This window comes from Xenopus tropicalis, chromosome 3 (assembly GCF_000004195.4).
Source record: "Xenopus tropicalis strain Nigerian chromosome 3, UCB_Xtro_10.0, whole genome shotgun sequence".
Classification (NCBI taxonomy): Eukaryota; Metazoa; Chordata; class Amphibia; order Anura; family Pipidae; genus Xenopus; species Xenopus tropicalis.
Genome location: NC_030679.2, coordinates 85,559,436 through 85,578,415, shown reverse-complemented (window position 1 = coordinate 85,578,415; position 18,980 = coordinate 85,559,436). Strand labels below are relative to the sequence as shown.

The window sequence follows — 18,980 nt, the reverse complement described above, 5'->3', positions numbered from 1 at the left end:
AGCTGCTATATTCATGCAATATACAAAACAAAAGGTTGCCTACTGGGTCATGAGTGGCCAAGTCAGTAGGCAGCATTAATCCACATATGGCCATGTTAGGCTTATAGGTGCGGTGAGCCACTCTAAGCTGGAAATAAAAGATACTATACTATATAGTTTACAATGTGCTATATACCAATATACTGTATGAATCAAATCAATGTAATTCATGTAATATATGAGTTTTCACATGGGATCAAATTTTGTTCACATTAAGCACTCTTTTTCTTGAACTGTTAGATTTATATAGTATTTTGCTGCCTATTTGTTAGCTTTGAATTTTTTTTTTTATTTATAAAAATTGTCCTTGTTTTACTTACACAGCTTACCCGGGTGCCAGTTGAATTGTGCGGACAATATACAACCTGCAGTGAGTGCCTTGGCTCCGGAGATCCCCATTGTGGATGGTGTGTTCTTCATAACACGTAAGTTTGGGCCAAATCTTTTTTAGTACAAAAGAGATTACTCATTGGAATGTGTGAACATTGTTTTAATTTAAAGGGGCTGTGATGTCAAATCATCTTGCTGTGTTGTGAATTGAATTATACCAGTTCTTATGATATTCATTTGCTAATCATAGCTTGCCTGTCCTGATGTAGATACTGTTTGGCCTCACTAATTCAGTAATCGGTGATCTACTGTCTGTCACTGCCACACTATCTAACTGCATATAGAATGTTATTTATTTAATCTGACTATTTATTGGGAAATGTATATTAAATAAAGGCTGGATTCCAAGGTTATTATGAACTGACATGAGAAATTGTATTTCTAATTAGCATTTACATTCCAGTAGAGTACGCCAATTAAGGGACTATAAAGAGATGTTTTTTCATAACAAAGCAAAGAGGACACAGAAACACAAAATAGAAATTAATTTTCATTTTTTCCATCATGCCCCGGTTGTTAAAGACCATCTTAAATAATAAAAAATAAATGATGGTGGTTAATGCAAAGAACCACCCCAAATTAGAAAGCTGCATTCTGCATAACCTGCTAATTACATGTACAAAAAAAGAATATAATTGTTTATATTGTTATGGTGATTTAATTCTGCTGCTTCCTACAAGCATGCTTAGGCACAGTACTTAAAAGCATGGAATATGCAGGAATGTAGTATAGTACGGCAAAAGAGCCCCAGAAAAAAATGTAAAATAATAGATTCCAGTTACTGTTTTTCAGTCCCCTGGGAACTCTGTGTTACTTTCAGTTCTGGTTCTGAGGTCCCAAAAAATGCTGATTTAGATGATTTATATTTGGCCTGTTAAAATACATCTGAGCTGTCTCTTTGTACCAAAATAACACTGTGTGAAATATGTGCATGACATATATATATATATATATATATATATATATATAATATATAATATAGTCGATATGGGTATTAACTAGCATGAAGCAGGTGACATGCAATAACTGTGCTATGGTGGAGACTTGTGCATCATGTCCAGATCTGGACTGCCAGGAGGCTACTTATAACATTCCCACTGTATCCACTATGTCCACAGATGCTGCTTGGTAATGAGTGCCTTTGCTGCTTATATTATGTATAAAATAAGATTTAGAGATTTTTTATGGAGTTATTTGTACTATTGTCATGGCACAGGCTTAGGAGGGCTAGATTGTTGATTACTTTGAAAATGGTGATTCAGCGTAAGCTAAACCATATATTATAGGTATATACTCATCTTTATATTATAAGTATATATTCATTATTAAATCGCACCAACACATATATTATAGGTATATACTCGATCTTTTAGATGGCACCAACAGAGCTTAAATAACAGGAAATGTCCCTCTTAATCTAACACGTGTGTAGTACCATATAATAACAGAAAATGTTGTTGCAAGTCATTCATATTAAAATGTTGCAAACCAGTTGTTGCAGATTTTGTCTGTAAATACCTGTTTTTGCTATAGTGTTGTGTAAAAAAAAACAAAAAAAAACCCTAAATTTATCATCCATACTGTGTAGTGAATCTATAATTAAACTGTGCAGAGTGTAAAATGAGGCTACATGGCTTTTTTTTTTAAATAACAAAAATGTTTTTCCCATGCTCCAGAACTGTAAAATGTGAAAGTTTGTCAATGATACCCTGCTGATCTCCTCCTTATCTGTCATCAGATTAGAACACCCCACTGTTTGAGCACTTCATGGTAATCCAAAACTAAAGTAACACTCTAGGCTAAAAAAGTCATTTATTTCTAATAAACACTTGCCTGGCAGGTATATAGAAACCAAGTGTTAAGTAAGGGTTACTGTACCGAAGAAAATTCAAGCTGTGTCGATATGCAGGTCTGAAAGTCTTATGTATGGCCACTATGATGTTGTGATGCCTGTCTAAAACCATCCACATTATAAAGCTTTGCTGTGCTGGTGCAGCCACACATAGAAGACTGGAAATATAAATATAAATATGCACACCAGTTCTTTTATGCACTATGAATCTATATGCAAAGAGGAACCCCACATTATTTTATCTGCTGAGCTTTACAACTGTGATAACTGCAAAGAATGATTTTTTTCACATAAATGTACATTCACATACAGTAGTTCCACCAATGCACTATCCATAACTTTTTCTCTAAATAGTTGGCAGTAGTACTTTCCTTCTAGTGTCTTATGCTGAGAGGGTAGGATGTAGCCGCTAGCTAGTGCTGCTGAAGCAGGGTGATGGCACCGAGTGTGCTCTCAGGTGACTGCTTTTCTGCCTTGGCTTGAATTGTGATACTAAGCTCTCTGCACGACGGCACAATGCCAGGGAGCCGTAATTGATTTCCATGAACTTTACTCTTGTCCTAGCTCTACAAAAGGAAACTCGACTCTAATGAAAGAGAACAGCAAAAAGGCTATTGATTCTCTGAAAGTCAATTATACTTTTAAAAATGTAGCATGAAGGGACCACCTCTAGATATTTCATTTTTATATCTGTACATTTTTTTTGTCTCTCTGGACAATAGATTTAACACCTCATAAAAAGTTACCATAATAGAATGCTCAAGATTAATGTTCTGATAGGAGTTTAAATAGTAAGTAAAATCCGAAGGCTCCATGACAAAGGAGGAGGCCTCAACGTTCATTTGAATAAAATTTTTGCAGTTTATATATTATTTTTAGATTTCATGAGATTGCAGTTTATATACTGCTAATATCATGAATAGAGGAGCACCCTCTACTTTCTGTCCTAATAATGGTTCTTTAGGGTATTACAGCAATGTTAAGCTCAACGTGGCCTTTAACATGGACAGAAACGTTTCTAGAATGCTGCATGGTTCTGTTTCAATATTGTCTGCTTTATTCCAGTGGGAAGTGGCTGCTGGGAATACTGTATATGCAAAGAGTTACTGCATTTGTTGTATTTGGTAAAAATGGTGCAAATTTGCCCCAGTGCATTCACCACTAACTACAGTAAACACCAAACAGTCAGAATAATAATGAAAGCAAACATCTCATCTCAATTGCTTGTTTTACTTTAGCAACATTTCCACCATGCTTTAGCAGTTTTATTTTGAATGTAATAATATCACATATACTGACAGAATAAAACTAACATGCTTTATTGCTGTGAATTTTATCTGTTTTCTTCTTCACAAATTTATGTTCAGAAAATGTGCCACAACGCACCATTATGACTAATGGAACTTTTATCTCATCAGTTCTTTCTTATGTTAGTGCTTTTGCATTAGCTTAATGCAGGTAATACAGCCCGTATGCTTTAGGCGCTGCAACCTTGATAGGGTTAAGTGCATTTCTTAGGGAATTGTAATAAATGGGCAAGCATCAAATTTAAGCAGTCTGATGTCCCATCTCCGGCTTTTTAAAAGCAGCCCTGAATCCTGGCTATACAATGACTCTGATAAATCATTTAGATGGTGTGAAATGAAATCGAGTAGCTTGGCTGCTGTCACGATCTCTTGAGGTTTGCAGGAGACTGCCAGGTCTAACATTAGCTGGCACGGGATGGCTACTTGTACCTAGGTCTTATAAAAGTGGTAGACAGAGGACAGTGTCAAGGACAATGGCAGATTGCCTCACCTGACCACGAAGGTTAAGGTGAAAAGCCGATTGCCATAGAGAAAGAACTAATCAATAGTGTTTTATAGTGTGTGAATCGGTATAAATATAGGCTGCTGAGATAACAATACAACTGAGTGACACAGACCACAAATATTGAGTAAGAAAAGGACATGTAACACACAGTATATTCGAATTGTGAGTTTGGAGTCTCTTACCTAGCAAAGCACTGCACAAAATAATGATTGTGTTTTGTTTTGTGATAACACTAACACAGAAATGAGAAACAAGTGATTTTCTAGTGGAAAATATCACATTGTTGTCTACAGTTTGTCTTAAATAATGTTGCTCTTGTTTTATAAGTGTGGCTAACATTCGTTTGCCCTTAATCCCTTTGTTACATTGTCTTAGAGACCACAAAACTATTTTTGACTCTTGAATTTAAATTCATGTCTATGAGATCTAGATTGTGCCTAGAAGAAACATACTAAATCTTTGGGGAGGTGAGTTATTGCCAGTCTGGTAATGGTCCAAAAGGGATGCCCAGTAATGTAACTGTGCGGGTGTATGGCAGATTTGTCAGGCTTCTTACAAACCAAATTACCATGAACTTAATTAAGCACAGCTGATTACTGACAAATCTGACAAAAGGTATTGATTTGTCTGCATATTCCATGCATCGTGTGTGGTTAAATGGAAATTTCTGCCATATAGATACATGAAATCAAGTGGTCTAGGTTCTCATTTAACAATAAAGTCCTATTAATACTATATACAGTACATATATTCGTTCAGAGCTAAATGATTTATTTGTCCATCAAGTTCGAATTTTTATGTCTATATGAAACTTATCATATACCCCCTTAAGAGCCTCTTCTCCAGTGTAAACAGACCCAACTTGGCCTGTCTTTTTTCATAACTGAGGCATAACTGAGGCATAACCCTCTCTAACTCCGTAGTATCCCACTTGAGTACTGGAGACCAGAACTGAACAACATATTCTAGATGGGGCCTTACCAGCGCTCTGTAAAGGGGAAGAATAACCCCCTCCTCCCGTGAATCTATGCCCCTTTTAATACAGCTCAAAACCTTGTTTGCCCTTGCAGCTGCTGCCTGGCATTGCTTGCTACAGCCAAGTTTATTATCTACAAGGACTCCAAGGTCATTCTCCATTATGGATTTGCCTAGTGCAGTCCTATTTAGGGTATAAGTAGTGTATTTTTACCTCCCTGGTGCATGACTTTACATTTATCCACATTGAATAGCATCTGTGCTACTACAACAGTAATTACAAACCGATGGTATACAGTAACTAGAAGTTACTGGGTCTCACAGCAAAGTAATATAACCCCCCTTTAAACTTTGGGAGTAAGATTTTCATTATAAGCATACACTAAATCTGCTTTTCAATTAGTGTCCCACTGGGCATCCTTTACATCCCGGGACCCCAGCAGTCTCAATGCTGGGTATAACACCCCTTTATTTTAATGAAGTTGCAGCTGCTTTGCTCTGATCATACATGATCCTAACTCAGCTGCCCAATACCAAAATTTGGCCATTGTACACTTGGAATACAAACCTTGTCAGTAGAACCTGCTGTCTACTGGCAATTCTACAGGCAAGGATGTGCCTATTCCACTTCTTCTCCAATTCAATTGGGTGTCTTTCAACCAAAAGGCATTTGTTTGCGTGTGATATAAATTCCTACGTACCAAGTATTTCTTTAAAAAAAAATATATATATCTTACAGAGCATTACGAGTAATGATTTCAGGAATTATATATTTTTTTAATTAAAGATGTATCAGTTCATAACAACAAACTCTGCTACAGTGAACATTATCTTTTCCTTTAATGTTTGCTGAAGACTCCCCAGATAGTGATTTCAACAAATGGGTAGCATTGTAATGCTGTGTGAGGAAGAGATTAATAGCAATAGCTCAAGTTAATCTCATTGTTGATTTTAACCTTTTGGTATCAAAAAGATTCCAGCATGTATGATTATGCTAGAGCATAAAAGCAAAAACAAAACATATTTCTGCTCTATTCCAAGTATGTCTGCAGTGTAGAGTCAGCTCAGAGCTTCAGCTACTATGTGAAAGAAAGGAGTGTGCTGACATTTCTCATGTCTTCCAAATATCACTGGGGTACACAAGCGAAAGGTTAAACCTCTGAGTGCCCATTAGTGGTTTCTGACTATCTCCCTGGCATAAATTGCATTCTGAGAAAGGCATCAGATTCTGTAGACCTTTCAGCTAAATCCCAGCATCATGAGCATGTTTGGGAATAGCACTATGTAATCACTGACATACTGCAGATGTATTCAACAGGTACAGAAGAACTGACAATTAACTGCAAAATATATGGATATAACTATCCTCTTTTCTTTCATTAGCCTCAGTTTCTTGACCTTCCTTGGTCCTTGACTCTGCACTATGCATGTGTGTAAATAAAATTATTATCCAATATTTATATAGCTCAGATATTTTGCATAGCGTTGACATTAATCCCTGACCAAGTGGAGATCACAATCCTTACAATCTAAGGTTAATATAACACTCTGCTCAATTTTATTGGGGCATACATAAGGAGAACATAAGTACATAATATCCTTTTACATATAAAACAATATACAACAAACACATAATATTTTTGTGCTTACTTGTGTTACATATGCAGTTTGTATATATGTTTCCATGGCTGAGAGCCCACTTTAAAGAATACCTGTCCTGTCTGGAAGGAGTAGGCAACACAATCCATCCAACAGGGCACAGCCTAATTGATTGACCCTGAGTTTACCTTTCTTGTGAGAGTCTAATTCTAACTAACAGATCTTTGGAAATTCAAGACGTCTACAGAGAGTAAGATAGAATCTCAATCCCTCTTTCTAACTCTGTTGCTTGGTTGACTTTCAGGCAGTATAAAGTATACTCGGTCTTTGATTTCATTAATCGTTTTAAACTTCTTACTTGGAATCAGATAGGGGGAAAAGATGTGAAGCATGATTGGCTACATAAGAAATGAAACCCCATTGTCAGCCTCTGTTGGTTTGAAGAAGGCAGCCACTGATACAAGGTTTCCAGTGCAGAAGGTCAGCAAGCACTAAGATGGATAGTTCCAAAGCTCATTCAAATGGAATGTCAGTGCAGGGTCAGGAAGAACAAAATGGCCATAATGCCAAAATAGTTGGGACACACTTCAACAGACACAGGGGTTTCAGCTTTTACATGGTCTCAACAGTGCACCTTGGAATGTTGGCTAACTTTCTGTAGGGATTTCCTGACATTTGAAATAAAAGGGGAAACTATTGCTAAAGTGTGTTTCTCTAGTGAGAAAAGTATGTTTTTGTTTTTTTTTTAATAATAAACATTTGATAGACAGTGTTCATACCTTACCATACAGAAACAAAATAATGAAATTCAAGTGTTGTTTTCTGCTTTTTTCTGTTTTTACTAAACACATGTTCTAGATGTTGGGTAAAAGTTGTCTTTTTAATAATGTAATTAAATTGAGGGTCAGTGTTACAATTAATAATTAATATGTAATTGTGTGAATCTGTTTGCTAAATAATTATTGGGCTGATTTACGACAATGGCTGCCAAATTGGACTGATACAGTTGAATAGGTTAGATCTTCTAACTTGCAGTAGTTTGATAAAAACAAGTTACACTTTGCTATAGGATATAGGCACTGGTGTCTAAACTCAAAAAATTAATCGATGACTTATTTAGAGTGGTCCTCTGAGCACTTTTGTCATTTACTTTCTCTGTTTAGCTTTTAGTGAGAGAGCAGTTTTAGGCATTTTTTTACTGCTAGGCAAGCTTCAGCTTATCAGCTCTGTTTGGAAGCCAAGCATGTCAGTGACCCTATGGGGCTAATTGCTGATTGGTTGCTATTGGCAGTATCACCGGTGATGTTGGCTTATTCAATATACACTTCCAGTTTTTATTAGAAAGTGCCATCATATATAGTACAATATACAATGTCTCTCAAGGCTTTTAAGGCTTCTGCCCGAGTATATATTAAATGCGCCCAAAAATGTATTTAAACGCTTATTCTACTGCTAAATTCCCAGCAATATAATACTGCAAACTAACCCCTCCCGCACACACACTTGGAAACATGCCTTTATAAGACTTAGTTGATTTTGCTGACATTTATCACTGTCTGGCACTAATATTATGAAAGATTTTTACAGGAAGTGGTTTTCTTTCTTGAAATATTGTGCATGGTGATGACCTTTAGTAAGTTCCATCTCTGTATTAATGAACTCCTTGAGATCATGGCTTTGCTTACTAAATATGTCAAGCATCTCCATGTAGCAGTAAAATGATGAGTGTGCGCTAAAGGTGCTTTTGATATTTATGAGAAGTACTCTGAATTTCATTGCATATGTTATGTCTCTTACATCCAAATTTAAACTGGAATCCTTCTTATTCAGTTTCCTGTAGGAACTGGCAAGTATCCAAGACATTCTTGATACTTAGTAAATTCTTCATTAAAATGGTCATTTTACTGGCAGCCAGCACATGTTCAACTGTCTTTAAGCAGAAGCCATTAGAAAATAATGTTTACAGCCCCACTTTGAATTTTCTGGGTATACTTATTTTCCCAATTCTGTGTATAGTATTGCATGAAAGGCAAACACCTGTTGTATTTTCACATAACTATGGCAATATCAGGCCTGCTGACTTGTAATGGCCTTTGTGCAGACTGGTGCTGAAGCCTGGACATTTCCTTAACCCCCCCTTCTGTTTGTAGCGCACAAACAGATATACAAGCAAGGATCCCCATGTCTTTAAGTCACCACTTGGCTGCATCATCAGAACAGGATGGGGACATTTCTGGTTGCTTTTTGTTTTTATTATTTAATATACACACCCTTTTTTAAAGCATTTAATTTGAAATTCACACATATTATGGGCATTCAAAATCTGCTTGATTGATTTGCTCAGTGCTTTGTAATATAGGTGTAATTATATTCTATCAATACACACAAACGATTCTAAACTTTTCCATTTACTTTATGGCAAGTTAAGCTTACAGTTTATCAGTAGTTAAAAGGGAACAGTTTGGCTGTGACATTGTGTTATATTTCTGAACTAGAAGCATGTTTTCTTTTAAATGCAGTGCTCAGTAATTTCGTGTTTGCCAGCCCTTAAGGCACTCGAGAATACAGCAAGCTACATCACAGTGTATCCATTTGCCTTTCCAGTTATCCCAGCTGGACAAGTACTGCCTGCAGCAATGCACAGTGTTCACTGAGAGGCAAAACTGCAAAACCTCTTTTTAATTTTAAAGCACCGGTGCCCAGCCCTTGGCTATCAAGGGACTGAGGGTCATGTACTGTAACTGCAAATAGCTGGAGGGCTGGAGCCTGGACATTCAGAGTTAAACTAGTTGGAGGATGTTATTGACGTACGTGCAATGGAATCAAGCATTCAAACACACATTGAAGATGACTACAGAAGAAATATTGGTTTAGGAAAGCTGCAATCAGTGCAAACACGACCATAACCAAGACTGCAGAGTGAGCAATTATTTTTTCTGATTAACCTGATAGAATCCTAGAAAATGATTTTACATCTCAATGCATAGCAACCCAGCACAGAATGAGATTTCTTAAAACTCCCCTAGAAAGCTTTTTCTTGTTCTTTAACAAGTCAAGTGACATTTTATTATCATTGCTGTTTTAGTGCTGTCCACAGTAAGGACTTCTTCAGACAAAATGACTGGGGGGAATACCATTGGGGCTGTAAAGCAAATAATGCTATTAAGTGCACAATGCTCTAATACATTATGCCCATATTAACTCAGCATCAGGAACTGTGAATGTGCTCTGCATTAATTAGATTTGTTTCATGATCAGCATGGGGCTGGCAGGTCAGAGAGATGCTGTTTAAGGAGGATTAATCGCAGTACTATGACATGTCTCGTTTTTCTTAATTTCTTTGAAAATGTACAGTTTACAACTTTTTTTTGTTTCTTTGTCTTTTATGATGCCTGAAAAATATAATTACCATTCTCTTGGGGGAGGGCTGTCTAACTGGAGGCTTATGGGTCAGTTATCACCCTCCATTTGGCACCTAAACAGGAAATATCAGATCATTTTCACATGCCATGGAAAATGTTGGACACCACTGTTTGGACTGGAGTTAATTAACACCTACACTGACTGATCAATTAATAAAAATTCAAAAGTAAGAATGTCATCACTGAACTCAAACTATAGCCGTAAGCATCTTCCCTGCCCCATGAATACCTAAAAAACAAAATGTACTGTATTCTGGGATGGGAGGGATGCAAGCTGCAGAATCTAATGGTCTAAAGAAGGTTTTGTTGTGTCTGAAGCTAAAGTTAGCAGTAGACTGCTTTTCCTTGGCTAGGCAATGAGAGAAAGTGGGCATGTTTACTATAACGTTTTCGTTTCATTGAAACCTCACCAGTTGCCCTTAAAGATTTTTACATTTGTAGCCATTACATTTTTAGTGGACCAAATCTAGTGGGTACTAGACCAGAGCAGTGGATGGAAGGTGTAGTCTAGTCCCAGGATTATTAATTAGAGAAGCAGAAAAAGAAAAGCATTATACACCAGTACTATCATTAGAAGGACTTCTGACCCCTAGTGGGACATATAATGATTACAATCTGTTGTTCAGTGAATGGTCATTTCTTCCTCTCTTAATTAATACACTTAATTCTTTTTTTTTTTTTTTTTTTTACAAAGGTGAAACACATTTGTACATTATTTTAAAAAGTGCACCATTGTAGGGCATACCATTTTAATCAAAACTGCCGATTATAAACAAGAAGTAGTCAGTATTTGCCTCCTACAGAATATAATCTGTATTTGTTCAATACTGTAGTGGGAATTTGCTCTCCTAATGCAGTCTGCTATGCTAACAGATTAAATATTGTACAATCCGCTCCTTCGAGCAAAAACATAAATGCCCTCTCCAGAGACATTAATGTGTCCCAAGACAGAACTAATGAAATCAGTTTGCAATGTTTTAAATACAATTTTCATCATTTTACAAGCTTCTGAAGATTTTCCTTTAATGTGTAATGTATATCTCTGGGCCAGGGTAATTTGCATAGATGAATGTAGCATGCAGTATGTTTAAATTCCTGGCTACAGGGCATGTAAAGAACAGGCGTAATGAAACTGCAATACAGTTTAGCACCTTTGGAGAGACACACATACTGTTACACATTTCAAAATATTATTTTAACCCATTTTTAAATGATATCGGTAAGGATCCGACTGTCGAACAGCATAGTATGAGTCAGGGACAGAGGACCTCTAGTGTTCCAGATGCTGCACAACTACCGTGGATTCCTAGCATCTCATCACCATATACACTAGCACAGTATGCTTGGGACTGCAGATTTGCATCAGCTGAGATGCCTGGGACTGCTTAGCTTTGAATTACATATTGTACAAGTCATGAAATGCCATCCCACCAAATAAAAGAAGCAATCTGAATGGACTATATACACTGCTCAAAAAAATAAAGGGAACACAAAAATAAGACATCCTAGATCTGAATGAATGAAATATTCTTTTAAATGCTTCATTCTTTACATAGTTGAATGTGCTGACAACAAAATCCCACAAAAATTATCAATGGAAATCAAATTTATCAACCCATGGAGGTCTCGATTTGAAGTCACACTCAAAATTAAAGTGGAAAAAAACAAACAAGTCAAAATGAGGCTCAGTAGTGTGTGTGGCCTCCACGTGCCTGTGCGATGTCCCTACAACGCCTGGGCATGCTCCTGATGAGGTGGTGAATGGTCTCCTGAGGGATCTCCTCCCAGACCTGGACTAAAGCATCCACCAACTCCTGGACAGTCTGTGGTGCAACATGGCCTTGGTGGATGGAGCGAGACATGATGTCCCAGAAGTGCTCAATTAGATTCAGGACTGGGGAACCAGCGGGCCAGTCCATAGCATCAATGCCTTTGTCTTGCAGGAACTGCTGACACACTCCAGCCACATGAGGTCTAACATTGTCTTGCATTAGGAGGAACCCAGGGCCAACCGCACCAGCATATGGTTTCACACGGGGTCTGAGGATCTTATCTCGGTACCTAATGGCAGTCAGGCTGCCTCTGGCGAGCACATGGAGGGCTGTGCGGCCCCCCAAAGAAATGCCACCCGACACATTACTGACCCACTGCCAAACCGGTCATGCTGGAGGATGTTACAGGCAGCAGAACGTTCTCCACAGCGTCTCCAGACTCTGTCACGTCTGTTACATGTGCTCACTGTGAACCTGCTTTCATCTGTGAAGATGCACGGTGTTGGGCTGTAAGCACAACCCCCACCTGTGGATGTCGGGCCCTCATACCACCCTCATGGAGTCTGTTTCTGACCGTTTGAGCAGACACATGCACATTTGTGGCCCGCTGGAGGTCATTTTGCAAGGCTCTGGCAGTGCTCCTCCTGTTCCTCCTTGCACAAAGGCGGAGGTAGTAGTCCTGCTGCTGGGTTGTTGCCCTCCTACCGCCTCCTCCATGTCTCCTGATGTACTGGCTTGTCTCCTGGTAGCGCCTCTATGCTCTGGACACTACGCTGACAGACTCAGCTCATGCTACCACAAGAGTGAAAGCACCGCCAGCATTCAAAAGTGACCAAAACATCAGCCAGAAAGCATAGGAACTGAGAAGTGTTCTGCGGTCACCACCTGCAGAACCACTCCTTTATTGGGGATGTCTTGCTAATTGCCTATAATTTCCACCTGTTGTCTATTCCATTTGCACAACAGCATGTGAAATTGATTGTCAATCAGTGTTGCTACCTAAGTGGACAGTTTGATTTCACAGAAGTGTTGTTTAAGTGTTTATTTTTTTGAGCAGTGTATTAGATTTGTATGTTGGATGTATTTTCTGATATTGTCACTTATATATTAAAACATAAATTAAGTGGTTGATCTTTTTGCTGCCTCTGCAGATCTGTAGTGATGAGCACATTTCACATTTTTTCTGCAGGCACAGATTTGGGGTGCAAATTCTGCATTTCGCCACCTACACATTTTTTCACAAAACTGTGTAAAAAATTTGCCGCAACACAAATCTGCAGAGAAAAAACACCCATGGTCTTAAATGTATTTGGAGTGAGAAAAAATGTTGCACATATAAGAAAAATTGCAAATTTTCCGTCAAAGCATAACGGGACAGATTCGCTCATCACTAGTTTTCCGTTTTGCTTTGCCAAAAAATTTGCGATATGGTGAAAATGTCAAAAATTGTTGCGTGTGTCAAACAAAATCAACGCGTTCGTAATTTTTTTGTTGCTCATGTCAAAAAAATTACGTGCACAACAATATTTTTTGAAGAGCATCATTTTTTGACGCACACAACTTTTTTTTTGACGTGGACGACAATTATTGGTTGCGAATCCATGCCTGGGGAAAAATTTGGCACATCACAACTTATCACTACAAATCGGGTGCATATCAATATGATCTACCATTTCGCTTTCTTGTAAAACACAATACCATCCCTCTGTGCTATCTTGGTGCATACATCAGCTGGAGCTGGCATGGTAGCTCCCATTCATGCTTTGAGGCAAATATACTAAGAAGGAACACCCTCATATTTCATTATATGTGTTGAGAAAAGTAAATGGGAGCAACATAAATAGTGTATTTTCACTTTCAGGGATGTTGCAAAACAATCCAGGGGCAGCCAGAGCTCAATGAAATGCAAATCAGTTGCTATCTTTTATTGAAAGTTATTTTTTCGATTTTCCTTTTGATGTGCTATCTGCCACTGTTAAAATAAACCTACCATTGAAATGATACTGTTCTGAGACTTTTCATTTCTTTGTCATTGGACAAACTTACAAAATCAGTGAGGGGTCAAATAATTATTTCCTCCACTGTATATTAATATAATCTTGGTTTGTTAAAAAGAGCACTGTTGGTCTACAATGGGTAGCATGTACCTGGTGTTCTAAGGCTGCTACCACCATCTGAAGAGGTATATGATGGACATGCCAACTGTTAATCCTGAAACATGGTCTATATCTGTCACTGTCTTTTCACTCTTTAAGAAAGCTATATTTGAATATTTATTTTTCCTATGATAACCATACTCCCCTATGTAGCGCTGAACAGGTTAACAATCGGTACTCTCTGTATGGCCCCTTTCCCCCTGCAATGGGAAGGGATCTAGGTCAGGAACCAACCACTTGCTTATTGAGTGGCACACTTAATACAATATTGATTTTGGCATGTGTAATGAAACCATAAAAAGGCATTTCTCCAAGAAAAATAAATAAAACAAATAGGAAGAGCAAGCCTTGCAGCATGCAGACTTATCAAGTGTGCTGCAAGCGTAAAAAGGAATGGAAAATCAATGAGTAATAATAGTAACTATTATACCCATTATAAACTCAAACTTTATTGGCCTGGACAGCAGATGTAATAAAGTTGCTGACATGATTATGACAATATCACTATAATATAAGAAGAACAGGATAAATCACACTAGGTAAATATAAAAAATATCACATCACACCACAAAACCTTATACAATTTAAACCTTCACAGAGTTTCTTAACTTCATGGTAAACATAGAGAAAAATGCATTGGTAATATCTGAAAAGATTACTTTTTTGAGAAGTGATATAAACACAAATACAGATTTTATTCTACTGCAGGGAATAAGACTTTGGGGGGCAAAATTGTAAATCTTGAAATAACCCATTTCAAACTGCAAAAGGTTATACAATGGAGCTATATGGGGGAATACTTTATAAAGAATTTTGTTGATTATGTTTTTCCATATTATAAATATAGAATACCAATATTATTAATCATATACACACACACACACACATACAGCAATATAACTTATAGTTTTATTAATATTATTATTATTATTATTATTATTATTAACATTTATTTATAAAGCGCCAACATATTCCGCAGCGCTGTACAATAAGTGGGTTACATACATTGGACATACAGAGTAACATATAAAGCAATCAATAACCGATACAAGAGGTGAAGAGGGCCCTGCCCAAAAGAACTTACAATCTACAAAGTTTTGGATTTAAAGTCATGAAACGCACATGCCCACGCACACATATCAAAACATTTTATGTCATTTTTATAGGACATAATAGGCTAGAGGTATTAGCTGGCAGAGCACTTTAAATGTGCTAAGTTACAACGTATCCATATCCGATAAGCAATTTGAATTTGAGATCAATGGAAATTTATCATACTACAAGACACGAATGGACAATTAAGCCCCGGTCGTATTTTAATTAAAACAGACTTTCATTAGAGATGAACAAGCAATCTTCCTTAAATATATGCTTCCTTGTCGCATAAGCCAATATTCACTCTGTGAGACTATCGACCCTAAAATATTGATTTTCATCTTTTTTTCTCTCTTCCTTTTCATTTTCTCCCAAGATAATCACCAGTTCTTTGCATCAACACAGCCAATAGTTGCTGTGAAAAGTGTTGAACTTGTCCTGTTTGGAATGTAGTACAGCTTAACCCAGGGAGGCAGATACAAGGCAGACAGTGAACTGAGGCTTATTTTACATTGTCAGGTCTGTTTATTTCTTCACCCCTAACAACTTGTAGTGTGCTGCTTTTGTACACATATGTGATGTCTGGCAAACTGTACACAATTATCCTGATCTGCGAAGTGCCGTTATTATTTCTGTTCAAAGGTGGATGTATAGAAAAAGAGACAGGAGATACAACTGAACATTAAGTTCCTATATACAGTGTGACAAATTGATGCATAGAACAGTTTCCTTAATGTCCCTTTATTGTTTCTTTGGACTGTTCCAAATGTTATTCTATTTCTACCAGCAGCTTGGAGATTAAGGGCCACATTTCTAAATAATAGGAATAGGACAGAATTCTCCTTAAAGAATGTTGAGGTTTTTGGGAGAGAGAGAATTACCTGCAAAATATGTATCATAGTGTAGTGGTGGTTATGACGGAAAAAAGATGCACCCTTTATATTTAGCCTTTGGCCCAAGTAGTTTATACACGGAGAACAGTGTTGATCAAGGAACTGGTCTGATTTTTGAAGACAGGAAGCAGATTTTTGAGATTTATTGGAAAACGCTTTATATTGGGGGGGGGGGGGGGGGGTATTTTCTGTATCACTTGCTAAATAAAGAAATCCAACCCTTTCCTATTAGTATCTGCCAGTACCATTTCAGAGAGAGGATTGTACAACATTGTACAATATAATTATGGTTAAGACTTGTAAACCCTTTATTCAATAGGAACATTATGCCAGCTTTCCTCCAGTCAGTACCAGATAAGGGCTAAATTTAGAAGCACTTAGTTGGTGCCAACTACATTCTGTTTATTTGTACAGGTAAATGATCTATTATCTGGAATCCTTGAGACCTGGGGTTTTCCCGAAAATGGATCACTATACCTTAAGTCTGCTAGAAATCATTTCAAAAACCAATTAGGATTGTTTTGCCACCAATATGGATTCATGCAGCTTAGTTACCATCAGGTAGAAGGTACTTTTTATTATTATAGAGACAAAGGAAATATGTTTTTGAATAATTAGAATTATTTTCTTAAAATGGAGTCTATGGGAGATGGCCTTCAACAATTTGGAGCTTTCTGGATAATGGGTTTCTAGATAAACAATGCCATACCTGTACAGAGTTTTTAGTATCTGTAATCAAATTGACAAAGTATTTTGTATATGCCAGTGCCAGAATAGAACTGATCACCTCTATCAGCAATGTAAAGTTAGACTGGTTAAATCGTGGTCCATTGTTTAATTTAGGTCAGTGACAGAACCCATGGGGTAGCTTAGCTTATCAGGGTCCGATGAATTTATATTAAAAGACTTGGGGAAATGTAAAATTATCTTTTGCACAGTCCTCAAATCCTTAGCATACCAACTGTTCTCAAATCACTGTCTAAGTTTATTTAAAACAATTTGCCAAAAACATGAATTCGGGTCTTAAGGTGGCTACTAGTAATCGTGCACTGAACAAAATAGATGAAATCATTATTATAATATTACAACTGGTATCAGTTATCAGTTATACTGACTTTGGCTTACGAAAATGCATTTTGCATGTATGGTTGCATTGTACAGTGTTTTACAGTGATTTACTGTACAACAATGGTTGTATAGGTATTTTTTTTTAATTAAGCCTGTTTTTGATAGGGGTTGGCATATCTTATATAAATTAGAGAGTACTGTATATATTTTGTTTAAATAGATTACATTTAACCAATATAGATCTGACACCACTAGATATAAGGGTTTCTTACAGATTTTAAATAGTTAGAATTTATGCATAGTTTACATCACTAATGCCCCACAATACATACATAACAACTGCATCAGACCTTTAGAAATCCACTTTAATACAGGCATTTATAGAGAGGCACTGATTTTAAATCACATCAGTTCACCCCAAGGGGATGTATTTTTCAGATCATTTTCTTTATTAATTGATTAACCTGCATTTTAATTCCATTGTATATAAAATATTTAAAAAGTTTATAATGTAAATAATTAGTCATGTCTTAACAACAAATGTTCTAATGTTTCAAAGAAAGCTAAAGGTCTGGGCTTTTGTGCAGGTTGGGTTTTCACTAATTAGATCCATTGAAGTCTAATAGTGAAGCCAAGGGAATATGGGCTTGCATTAAATCAAATAAGGCATGGAGTGAATCGAATTCTGTGTAGTTTCTAAGGGACCTTTGGATCTTGTATCAAGCAATGATAAAATGAAGAGCAGTTGCCAAATTAATTTAGCTGTTCTGTGAATGTTTAAAATAGAGAAAGAAATAAACCTATGTGTATGTCTAAGGATTTTTTTTTTCATAAGTTGCTTACTGTGTGTTAGCTATGTGGGCAATAATGCTTTACACTCAGTATCAGACTGGGGAATCAGGGGCCCACCTGGAAACCTTAGACCACATTCCCATTCTCTAAATTACTTTTCATTTCTCTTCACCCACCACCTAGCTTTCATTGTCTCTTATCTGTAAAAACTATTACTGATCATATAGATATTGGGGACCAAAATGGTACAGTCATACAAAGCCAAAATACAAAGACAAGAGGCTAAAGATGCTAGGATTTATCTGCAGCCTTTTTTGGATAGCTATAGATATGGCCCATACTGTAGTCCTGTTATTACAAGCAAGAGGTGGTTATATATTGAAAAGGGGTGCCTAAGATACCCCTTTATTGTTATATTAATGAATATTAAGAATGTAATATAGGGTATGCCTGCTTTTGCTTACCATTTTCAGGTACTGTAGTGTAATCAACCAGCCAGCAGCAATTTTCAGGCAGAAAATTATTATTTACATATTGGCAGATATGTGTCTCTAACTCTCATAAAGGGATCCCAGCATAATATTATCATAGTATAGCTTGCATGTTAATGTATAGTATATTTTAGACTATATATATATATATAATGTCTGTATTGTTTTTTTTTATTGGGAGGAGCATCTGCAGTAGCTTTACATTTAAAATATATGAACATCTTCTACAACTTCTAAGACTTCATATGTATATGCATATTAGGAACAATAATATACAATAAAATGTTCCTGTTTACACTTGCTGAGTGATTGAGTTCTTTTCATTTTTGTGAAATAAAAACCCCCTTAGGAATCTCCTAATAAATGCATTAGACCTTTAAAACATAATTCTATTGGTCAATAACATGCTGGACAAGTACAAGAGAAATGCACTATGTTACGGTTTTTATGCACTGTATGATATCAGTCTTTAGAGGTTACATACACAGTTTGTTTTTTTAAATAATAAAAATAATAAAAAACAAAAGTTACCCTTCTCAGTTTCTTTCCTGGTTCTTACCATACAGAAACACAGTAGCCTATGAAATCAGTTATAAGTGGACATGTTTACTTCCTGCAATAAAT

At 36.7% G+C, this 18,980-nt stretch overlaps 1 protein-coding gene across 2 annotated transcripts in view; it reads left to right on the top strand.

Moving 5' to 3' along the window:
* The window catches only part of plxna4 (plexin A4), a 423,718-nt gene that overhangs the window by 266,432 nt on the left and 138,306 nt on the right, over positions 1-18,980 (top strand). For both annotated transcript variants that reach the window (XM_002931848.5, XM_031899073.1), the window contains exon 5: positions 364-464. In XM_002931848.5, the coding sequence (XP_002931894.3) occupies positions 364-464 (101 nt within the window). The remainder of the gene's footprint in view (positions 1-363; positions 465-18,980) is intronic.